A 12,487-nucleotide genomic window follows, 5' to 3' on the forward strand; every position below is an offset into this window, starting at 1 on the left:
CATATAAATATATAAACTTAGACAAGACTCTCAAATAATTCTAACAATAATATCCAAAAGTAGGTTAATACCCTTCTGACATCATTACCTTAACGTCCTATTGCTTCCTTGTTTACTCCACTGTACTGCAGACATATCTAGGAAAGATTTTGTCTCTCTATTTTCTCTGCAATAAGAACAAAATCCATAATCTGGTTTGGATGATCCAGACTAATCGCCCATAACTACAGTACAGTCATCACTCAACCTGCAATCCCATATCTCCACTCAACATCAAACTCCCGAAGCTTATAGATTAACTCCTGGCCTGGATGTCCCAGAAAATAAAATAGCATCAGCTAGAGCAGTGGGATTCGCTTGGTGCGTCCCTCAGCCCAAACAGATCACTGGGGAACTCGTACAGACCGTGTCGTAACTGTGGATTTACTGTGATTCTTCATGACTCGGACTGTCTCTCTGTCACTGTCGATTTGGCTCTATGTGACCATGCATTCAGTATGATGCTCAGAACAAAACAACAGAAATACGAATCAAAAATGTAAACTGATACAGTTTCTTTATCGTTCGAAATATAAATCTGCTATATTATCTGTCAGTGGTCTTTGTAATGGGAATCCAGTGCCTGTTTGAGTACATCTGCATTACAGTATGGTTTCTATTACAGCAAGAGGTGTATTTCCTATGCCAAACCCAGGAAAAGGGCTTGGTTGGCCATCTCTGATGCAGCTAGAACTGTGGGGGTGGCCTTAGCAGTGAAAACGGGTCAGTGAAACCGCAGGTCATCAAGCGTTGCCTCCACTGTCTGCCAGCGCAGTCAACCAACTGTGTTCCAGGGGCACCTCTGTCCCCCGGGCTTTCAAGGGCTCCCCGTTTCATCAATCTCCAGCAACCTTTACACGCACGGTCACTATCACTAATTAGACCAAAGATGGTGACGGATCAAGGCCCTAAAAATAGGACAAAATCCATGGAGCAAGGTGGCTTCTGGCTTCCAGGCATTCTCAAAGATGACGAATGAGACGATGAACCATTAGATAACTACCTAAAGTATATGTGTCCTACTAATACACAACACACATCTCTGGGAGTACTTATTCACTTCTTAATTAAAACATCATGACTTGGGAGAACACAAATGCCCATTACTTGGGGTGAAAGTTCAGACTTTGTTTTTTAGTGTGTACCTTATTACTGCCATTTGTCAAAGAAAACATTGGTAGCTCTGAGCAAATAGCCAACCCTGGAGCATTTTTGGGGGGGGAATTAAAAGCCCTGCTGCTTGTGCAAATGCTTTGTAAACCCAGGGGTACCACAGCCACAAGCCTGCATATTAGAATCATCTTTCTTTTAGCCAATAGCTTTGCAACTGGGACACACCTGGAACACCAGACAAGGGCAATTGTCACATTTAAACTGCCCAAAAGCATCCAGAATAAAAAGTTAACCCAACTTCAACAGCTACCCTTGGACCAATGCAAAGTGTCTGCACGGTCCAAAATCTGTTTAAAATATAAGGAGCAAATGAAATAACAAGCCAGACGCGATTTAAATCCCTACGTCCTTCCATTCCTGGCTAGTCTCTCAGCTGGACCCCCTGTTGGCTGTGTCACTGACGTGTGTCCCAGTTGGACTTGGCTATGCAGTCTAATGAATGTTAATGGTCACCCAGGACCCCCATGGCTCTCTTGTTGGTCGGCTGGGCCGCTGCTCTCTTGTTCCCATTCTGGGAGGCAGTCGTGGCGGGTAGAGGTCTGCCGTCCACTCCCGTGGGCCCTCGGCTGTGGTAGTCCCTCTGGGGCTGGGGCATGAAACAGATCGCCACACATCATTGCAGCATGGGTCCTCGCTCTGCTCCTCCGAGTCAAGATCACAGACACACACACACACAAAGCGAGGTAGCTGGCTGCCCCCGTCTAACTCCTCACACAGGCATGGAGGGGCCGCGCTACGGAGTGAGGAGCCGTCAGGGCACATCAGTCGGGAACGTGGAAACGAATGACCTCTGTCCCTTCGCTGTCCGCCCCCACCACCACCCTGACATTTTCCCATCAACGGCTTCAGCGCTTCCGACATGTGACCCCGGCGGCACGGGCAGTCGTGACTTGCCAAGCGCGTGAGCGCACACACACACGCTGAGGGAGGAGATAGCAGGACAGGTCTCTGATCTTCAGATTCAAACGCAGCGGGAGAATGTCAGCTTCAAACCGTTTCTGTTATACAGCCCTGCTCTCTGCATATCAAACCCAGGTCACAATTCAAATTGGGTTCACGAGGTAAAGACAATCTGGAATATGCACTTCTCTCTGATTCCAATATGATGAAACAAACTACTCCTTCTCTCTGATTCCAATATGATGAAACAAACTACTCCTCCTCTCTGATTCCAATATGATGAAACAAACTACTCCTCCTCTCTGATTCCAATATGATGAAACAAACTACTCCTCCTCTCTGATTCCAATATGATGAAACAAACTACTCCTCCTCTCTGATTCCAATATGATGAAACAAACTACTCCTCCTCTCTGATTCCAATATGATGAAACAAACTACTCCTTCTCTCTGATTCCAATATGATGAAACAAACTACTCCTCCTCTCTGATTCCAATATGATGAAACAAACTACTCCTCCTCTCTGATTCCAATATGATGAAACAAACTACTCCTCCTCTCTGATTCCAATATGATGAAACAAACTACTCCTCCTCTCTGATTCCAATATGATGAAACAAACTACTCCTCCTCTCTGATTCCAATATGATGAAACAAACTACTCCTCCTCTCTGATTCCAATATGATGAATCAAACTACTCCTCCTCTCTGATTCCAATATGATGAAACAAACTCGAGCCGAGACACAGGGGTGGGTAGCACAACAACTGCAGAAACTCTGATTCATGTTTTGGGGAAAAACTTTGAGTGTCTTTCCATAGCAATTTCCCCTGCGAGCTTGCTGCAGCCTGGGAGAGGGGTAATCCATCACCCAGCATTCCTGATAGGGGGAAACATGGAGGCCCCCCTCCCCGTCCACCAAACCTCGCCCTCGCCGCATACAGCGCAGCACGGGTCGGATCAGCCTGCCTATCAATTACAGAGTCAAACGTGTCTGGAACGGCGTGTCTGGGGAGTTATCGGTAAACTGCTTGCTGCACCACCTCTGTCTGACTGATCCGGTTGATGTTCCTTCATTTCCCCCCTGGTACTGCTGAGGAAATGACAGGCGGGCCCAGACAGACAGGGATCTAATGCTAATCTTCCCATATGTTAGGCTGAGCTGCGAGCTAGCCTAGCGACAAGCCTCAGGGACTGATGTGGTCCCAAGGGCCCTGACTGGCAGCCCTGGCTCTTACTCGCTCTCCCACGCTGGAGGTGGGAGTAGAGGGTGCCGGAGGGGAACTAGAAACAGTATCACACGGTTCATCTGTCCTACTAGAAATACTTCCATCTCAACGACTTATTAGCATTTGATAAGTCACATATTTTACTCCTAGGTTAAATCATTAATCACTTTCGCAAGTGCCAACCCTGTCACATGTAGGAGTATAAAGTCCCAACTGAGAAACCATATGCATAAATAGTTCAAATAAAATAATCAAACCAAGGAAGAAAAGAACGTAACTTTGAGAAGAGTAGGAAATGTTATTTAGAGAAACAAAAGCTGAGGTTCCATTTTTAAAACAGCATCATTTATGCCCCCGGGAGTCACCATCATCGCTGTCCAATCACACTGACAACGCCCCTCCCAAGAGGGAGGGCACAACAGAATGTACAGCAACCAGGATCCAATATGGATGCCAACGTCATAGAAGAATCCATCTTAGGTCTGTAGGAGCTAAATAGTAGCCTTACCTTCAACAGCATACTCTTCTGCTTCCGAAGGGCCAACGAGGACAGGAAGGAGAGAGAGAGAGAGAGAGAGAGAGAGAGAGAGAGAGAGAGAGAGAGAGAGAGAGAGAGAGAGAGAGAGAGAGAGAGAGAGAGAGAGAGAGAGAGAGAGAGAGAGAGAGAGAGAGAGAACAGATTAGACAAACAGCATTTGGAACAATTACCATATCCAGACATAATTCCAATGTAGTAGATATCCAATTAATTACATATCCTGTCGTAGTTCCAATTTGTTAAGCAAATCACATGTTATCAGAGAAGAGGTCATTTACAAGAAGAAAAAAGCACAATTTGATTCATAAGATCTATCCAGGCAAAATTAAATCATATTTTTCCCATGGCTTGATTTACAACGCTTGGAAAAACAACCGAAATGTGAGACTGCGAAATGTGAGGGCCTCTTCCAGCCGGGGGCTTCCATCAATTCTAAGAAAATCAACTGCAAATGGAAGGAACTGGGGAAAAATGTACATCAAATATAAGAGTAGGCCTGGGTCCAGCGACTGAACATTACATCCACTTATCTATCTTAACACTTATCCGTCTTAAAACCACTTATCCGTCTTAACCATCAAAACCACTCAGCTATCTTAACCACTCAACATCTCAACCACTAATCATCTCAACCACTCAACATCTCAACCACTCAACATCTTAACCACTCAACATCTTAACCACTCAACATCTTAACCACTCAACATCTCAACCACTCAACATCTTAACCACTCAACATCTTAACCACTCAACATCTTAACCACTCAACATCTTAAAAACTCAACATCTTAACCACTCAACATCTTAACCACTCAACATCTTAACCACTCAACATCTTAACCACTCAACATCTTAACCACTCAACATCTTAACCACTCAACATCTCAACATCTCAACCACTCAACATCTTAACCACTCAACATCTTAACCACTCAACATCTCAACCACTCAACATCTTAACCACTCAACATCTTAACCACTCAACATCTTAACCACTCAACATCTTAACCACTCAACATCTTAACCACTCAACATCTCAACCACTCAACATCTTAACCACTCAACATCTTAACCACTCAACATCTCAACCACTCAACATCTTAACCACTCAACATCTTAACCACTCAACATCTTAACCACTCAACATCTCAACCACTCAACATCTCAACCACTCAACATCTTAACCACTCAACATCTTAACCACTCAGCCATCTTAACCACTCAACATCTTAATCACTTAACATCTTAACCACTCAACATCTTATATCATTCAACATCTTAATCATTTAATCATCTTAACCATCTCAATCATCTTAATCACTTAACATCTTAACCACTCAACATCTTAATCCCTCAGCCATCTTAATCACTCAACATCTCAATCACTCAATATCTGTAATCATTTAATATCTTAATCATTCAATATCTTAATCATTTAATATCTTAATCACTTAGCTATCTTAATCACTTAGTCATCTTAATCATTCAATATCTTAATCATTCAATATCTTAATCATTTAACATCTTAATCATTAGCATCTAATCATTAACATTTAATCATTTAACATCTTAATCATTCAACATCTTAATTATTCACATCTAATCATTAATCATCTAATCATTCAACATCTCAATCATTCAACATCTTAATCATTCAACATCTTAATCATTTAACATCTTAATCATTTAATATCTTAATCATTCAACATCTTAATCATTCAACATCTTAATCATTCATATCTAATCATTTAACATCTAATCATTAATATCTTAATCATTCAACATCTTAATCATTTAGCCATCTTAATCACTTAGCTATCTTAATCATTTAACATCTTAATCACTCAACATCTTAACCACTCAACATCTTAACCACTCAACATCTTAACCACTCAACATCTTAACCTCCTCAGCCATCTTAAACACTCAACATCTCAACCACTCAACATCTTAACCACTCAACATCTTAACCACTCAACATCTTAACCACTCAACATCTTAACCACTCAACATCTTAACCACTCAGCCATCTTAACCACTCAACATCTTAACCACTCAACATCTTAACCACTCAACATCTTAACCACTCAACCACTCAACATCTTAACCACTCAACATCTTAACCACTCAACATCTTAACCACTCAACATCTTAACCCCTCAGCCATCTTAAACACTCAACATCTCAACCACTCAACATCTTAACCACTCAACATCTTAACCACTCAACATCTTAACCACTCAACATCTTAACCACTCAACATCTCAACCACTCAACATCTTAACCACTCAACATCTTAACCACTCAACATCTTAACCACTCAACATCTTAACCACTCAACATCTCAACCACTCAACATCTCAACCACTCAACATCTTAACCACTCAACATCTTAACCACTCAACATCTTAACCACTCAACATCTTAACCACTCAACATCTCAACCACTCAACATCTTAACCACTCAACATCTTAACCACTCTATTACGAAAGTCCTGAATCGAGTTAGAGCAACCTCCCTAATGACATCTCTCCAACTCCGTCATCTAGAGAGAGAGAGAGAGATTCAAAGGAAGCCAGTTGTAAGAAAGATGCTTCTCTAGGATCATCATCACATAATCACAGATCCACTACACATTCATGGAAAAAGCCTCCAGCCTCCTACTGTATCAGACCCTATGGAGAGTTGAACATTTTGATATTTTACTTGGCCCGGGCCTTAGCGATAGTTTGATGTATCATAATCGATGTAGCTTTTGCTGGTACATTGCGTGTTTGTGCCTTTATTTTAGTATAATTTAATGTATTTTGTATGTATAGTGAAAGCCTGTGTATGGCGAGACGACCAGGAAGTGCTGTTTACCGTCACTTTTAGGGTTTCATGATTTCATGGCACGGCGGCCATTTGGGAACCTGCAACGTGCCATTGAGGCCCCAGCGCGGTTGCACAGAGAGCGTCCGGTGCAAAACGAGGTCAACCACTACACATCTACAAAGTGCACGTTCCTCAAAAAACTTCATTCACAGACTGCATTCGTCCAGTCTACTAATCGTGAACAGATCCGAATCAATGTCCACTTATCCATCTTCACTAGACGCTAGCTGTACGGCACTGGCTTGATCGGTTCCTACGAACATAATAATGTACGTATGCAGTGTTTATCCGTTTTCATCTGTACAGAGCTGCTTCTCTCAAATGCATCCTTTGTTGTGTCATTCAATGACTTGCTTCATTTCCCCAGAGAAATATCTACAAGGTCTTCTCATAGATTACTATTTCAATGTTGTCATTATACAGAGAGAAAGACTACAAAGAGCCTGGGTGGGTTGGCGTAAAAAGGCAATCGATGCCTGTGCCTGGGCCCCGCTGACACCAGAGAATCCCTTAGAACTCCTCCGCCGCTCCCCATTGATTCTCAGATTAGAGCACCCACAATGCCGCGCAGCTGCTGTATGGCAGGAGGTCAAGAGAGCAAACATTTTAGTCATTTAGCAGACACTCTTAACCAGAGCAATTTAGGGTTACGTGCCTTGCTCAAGGGCACATCAGCACTTTCTCCCCTAGTCAGCTCTGGGATTTGAACCGGCACCTGCTCAGTTACTGGCCCAATGCTCTTAACCACTAGGCTACCTGCCGACAAACCCCAGACGTGGCTAGCCAATGGAGAGAGATGCATGATTCCACACCAGAGATTAAGCCAGAGCTTGGTTGTCAAATGTAATGATTGTTATGATCTCTGGCCATGGTTCTGCCCCCCCCCCCCCTCTGATTTGGATGGTTCTCAGCCTTGACTACCCTATCTTTTAGAGACACACTCGGCGAGAGCCTCTGAGTCTCTGTTCAAAGCAGGCAGAGCATGAAAGGGATGGCTCCCTTTTTCTCCAAACTCACGATTCATCGCTCAAGTAATTATGGGGCCTGTGTAAAAATGTTCCTCGGAGACGGTTAATGTGGATTGTATCCCGTTGTCCAAAAGTGGATGGAGCAGCAAACCTCAGTAGACTTTATTTTTCAAACAGTAGAGTTAACATTGCTTAGGGAATTACTGGGAATATGACACGGAATGAAAGTGAAGGATCTGACGATAAAAGATAGCCAAGCGTAAGCTCTTATTGGGTTCCCCCATTGAGAATTGTGAGAGATACATAAAAAAGCCAAGCAGAACATCATTCCTAACATTTCTGCACCTAATACAAATGCATTGTGAGCAAGTCTGTGCCCTTTAGGGATCGGACACTCCACTGGGTTTGTATACAAACATTACATGACAATTTTCAGGTTAGATACTGTGAGATGATGTGTTTTTGTGATGCTGTTCCCACTTCACCGGAGCTAGACTTTCCCTCTCCCCAGAGAGCCAATAGCATGCTGCCTCGAGAGGGGATCCTTCCAGTAAACGATTAAGATCATTATTCATCTAAAATGCTGTGATTAGGGTCTGTTTTATAGACACAGGATGACTGTGTCTCTCTGGGGCATTGGAACTAGACTAGAGAACATATTTTGGATTGAACAGGAAAGGAAGTATTTTTTGTTTAACTAGGCAAGTCAGTTAAGAACAAATTCTCATGTACAATGACGGCAGTGATAACCAGGGACTACAGTGATGACTCTTGCACTGAGATGCAGTGATGACTCTTGCACTGAGATGCAGTGATGACTCTTGCACTGAGATGCAGTGCCATAGACCCCTGCGCCACTCAGAAGCCCAAGTCATACTGCCGACTAGGTGAAAAATAGGTCAATGTGCTCTTGAGCAAGGCACTTATCACTAATCACTCAGGATAAGAGTGTCTGCTAAATAACTAAACCTTATGGATGGGAAAGGCTGAGCTCTGCTTATGGGGAATAGAGAAACCTATAGGAGAGGAGTTTTCCACTCTCAGATCCGTAGAGGCTACCCCAGTAGCAGACATTTAAAATGGGGGAGTCATGTGGGATCATGGCCAGAATAACGTCAGAGACCAAACTCGATTTAACAATAAGACTCAGTTGGGATGTTTCTTTTTTCACTCCCAGGGGCAAATGAGTGTGTACAACACCACAAATAGACAAATAAAACATGAATCTGAAAGAATACAGATGCAGGCTGTTACAAAAACACAAGGGGGATGTTGGATTTCTTTAGCCTACTGTTCCCAAGTGGCTTTGGAGGCAAAACAGACTTGTGTCTATCCTTGTGTCTATCCGTGCTTCTACATCTGCATTGCTTGCTGTTTGAGGTTTTAGGCTGGGTTTCTGTACAGCACTTTGAGATATCAGCTGATGTAAGAAGGGCTATATAAGTAAATTTTATTTGATTCCAACTCTACTATGGAGAGAGGAACACGTGTGTGCAAGAAAATAATAAACTTTCCATGACTATTATTCTACATTGTACAGTATAGAAATCATGCAACGAACTGGTGATGAATGTCAACAAGCAAGTCGTACAAGCATGTCTGTAATTCCAATGTAACCCTAGTTCCACCTTACCAAAGTAATTGATACCCAGAGGTACTTTTGGAATCACACAGATATTTCCCCACAGCTCAAACGTTTCCTTACATACTGCATACGTTTAATATAGGGCGGCGTCTTCAGGGGGTTGGGGTCAGTTTAAGTGTTCTTCCCACTTTCCTATTCACTATGCTGAAGGCTATAGGGTGTTGCTGTGGCAACTAACGATCTCATTGACAGCAGCTGCTCCACTGCACATCTGACCACAGTTGAGGGCTGGGAGCAACATTGGAAGGAGAGCATGGTCGAGATCAGTGGAGGCTGCTGAGGGGAGGACGGCTCATAATGATGTCTGGAACGGAGTAAACGGAATGGCATCAAACCATGTGTTTGATGTATTTGATACCATTCCACTGATTCCACTCCACCCAGTACCACGAGCCCGTCCTCCCCAATTAAGGTGCCACCAACCTCCTGTGGTCAAGATCCTGTATATATGGTCTCCGCCCTAACAACGGGAGTCGTTGTCCCAAAGGCAGGAAGGCAGATGGTCTGCTTACCTTGGACAGATTTTGACAGGAGAAAAACCCTCTCGCTTCACCTCTTTTTTTGCAGGAATCTCTTTGTGAATGATTTTCACCGAAAATCTTATCTATGCCGAGCTGGGCAGCCTGAGCTTTCGCTATCTCATCAGCCATGGCGCTAGGCTTTGGTCTTCTGCAGTGGTTGTGTGTCACGTCATCAACTGTGCAGTCGGGCATCAGATTGCTATGTCATACGATGTGGTTAGCTGATATGTTAAAAACCTATCCAGACGTTGTAAGTTCTGGTATTTGCTGCAAAGTAGTCAGGAAGGAAGTGGACCATGACTGCTCACACTGGGGGAAAGGCTGGTGAGGACAGCAGGAGGTGCCATGTGTAAGGAGCTTTGTCCATCTCTTACATGTGGTCTATACTGAAGAAAATAGACCACTTCCAAACAGCAATGGTCTGTGATTGTTCAGCAGTGCGTTGTAGACGACACATAACACACAATAGCACTACAAGCTCTTAGTCCTTGGTCAGCTCAGGAGCAGAAGCACTGAGGCCCACCCTCCATGGCAGCCACACACCAACACCACATAGCCTAACAGCAAACTTACAAATTTGGAACACACACGAACACAGCACAGCCCCATGGTAGGTCACACCAGAGACCTGCAACGTGAAAAGCCACTCAGAGTTCAGTGACCATGTGAAGTGCTAGACTGTGAGTTGATCATTTCAAAATGGAGCTACTTGAACCCAATGTCACACGTGGCAGAGAGTTAGCCATTAATTTTCTAAATTTCTATCAGCAAAGGTAAACACAGAGAAACACAAAGCCACAAAGCTATGACCCCCCCCCCCTTTGTAGGCAACAAGTGATCTTTAATTGAATATGTCTTAGGCCATCTCCCACCAGTTTCCTCTCATTACAATTACATTTCAAATCTGACTTATTATTTTATATAGTGTGACTCAGTCTCTCTCAAACAGTCACCCACATGCTTTCTCACACATGGAAAAGTAGAATAAATTCTACAAGCAACAATCACTGTCAGAAATGATATTGTGACGAGCTCTCATGTTGAGTGGCATGTACAAGTAGCCTTGATCTTCTACAACTCCCATATTACAAACAGAAAATACTGGTTTAAAATAGAAAAGACATGTGAGATAGCAAGCAAGAAAGAGTGAGAGAGAGAGTCTGAGAGAGAGAGTGAGAGAGTGTGAGAGAGTGAGAGAGAGTGAGAGAGAAACATCAGCGCCACAGGTAACTTCCACAAAGCTGTGAACGATCTGAGAGACAAGGCAAGAAGGGCCTTCTATGCCATCAAAAGGAACATAAAATCCGACACACCAATTAGGATCTGGCTAAAAATACTTGAATCAGTCATAGAGCCTATTGCCCTTTATGGTTGTGAGGTCGGGGGTCCGCTCACCAACCAAGAATTCACAACAGGGGACAAACACCAAATTGAGACTGCATGCAGAATTCTGCAAAAATAAAATATCCTCCGTGTACAACGTAAAACACCAAATAATGCATGCAGAGCAGAATTAGGCCGATGCCCGCTAATTATCAAAATCCAGAAAAGAGCCATTAAATTCTACAACCACGTAAAAGGAAGGGATTCCCAAACCTTCCATGACAAAGCCATCACCTACAGAGAGATGAACCTGGAGAAGAGTCCCCTAAGCAAGCTGGTCCTGGGGCTCTGATCACAGTGTAAGACACTCAATAGAGTTTGAATAAGTCAGTTCTAGGAAGTTATTTTCATCAGGGTGCTAACAGTTTTCAGTAGTGGAGACAGAATAACAAGAGTGATTCTGAAACATTTCCTAATTAGACATACACTGATTAGGCGGAATATGATAGTTTGCTTCATTCGAGTCGACTGGAGAGGAGACGGAGCAAAGAGGGTCAGAGAACCGGTAAACGGAGGACCACAAGACCGTCCGCCATCAGGAGTGAGTTATCACTGTCTGGAGTTAGAACATGGTAAAGTGTAAAAAAGTGTTAAGATGTGTGTTTGGTGGGATGGAAAACAATAACTTTACTCAGAAATGAGCCTGTTCAGGTTTAGATTTGGATCTCTTTTAGCCCAAGGGCTAGTCTTCTAAGAGTCCTTAAGAAATATAAAAAACATACAGAAATGAGAAAAACAACAAAAGCAAGGTAGAAGCACAAAAACACAAACAAAGATCCACATTCATGTTACCTAAACATATTAGGAGTTACACATTTTCTATAATTTCCTTGATAGTCGCCCATTTGAGTGCATTATGTAATTCTATGGAAGACCTCTGGTAACCACGTTGCAACCGCTCTGGCTGCCTTAGCACAAGCTATCTACAGTCCCTTTAGGCCACCAACACCTGCATTACGCTACACGACAGGGCAGCAGTTCACTATGGATGAGAGCTTCTGAGATTTGTTAAAAAAATTGCTCTGGCATATATTTCACAATTCTTCTGAGCATACAGGAGGTGCCAATGATTTTGTTGCAGAGCTGTGAAATGTGTGATGACCAAGGGAGACTTTTGCCTAGCTGTACACCTAACAGCCACGTCTCTGAAACCTCTTCTATGTGTGGTCTGCCAACTGTTTCTTCCTTTTTCTCTTCACACATATTAGCATTGCC

At 43.1% G+C, this 12,487-nt stretch overlaps 1 protein-coding gene across 15 annotated transcripts in view; it reads right to left on the reverse strand.

Moving 5' to 3' along the window:
• Positions 1-12,487, reverse strand: part of LOC139534958 (neurexin-2-like) — a 1,135,712-nt gene that overhangs the window by 906,440 nt on the left and 216,785 nt on the right. For 8 of the 15 annotated variants that reach the window (XM_071334526.1, XM_071334524.1, XM_071334520.1 and 5 more), the window contains exon 3: positions 3,851-3,871. In XM_071334526.1, coding sequence (XP_071190627.1) covers positions 3,851-3,871 — 21 coding nt within the window. The remainder of the gene's footprint in view (positions 1-3,850; positions 3,872-12,487) is intronic. The other 7 variants (XM_071334534.1, XM_071334530.1, XM_071334533.1 and 4 more) reach the window with 1 other exon arrangement.

Source organism: Salvelinus alpinus, chromosome 11 (genome assembly GCF_045679555.1).
Source record: "Salvelinus alpinus chromosome 11, SLU_Salpinus.1, whole genome shotgun sequence".
Lineage (NCBI taxonomy): Eukaryota > Metazoa > Chordata > Actinopteri > Salmoniformes > Salmonidae > Salvelinus > Salvelinus alpinus.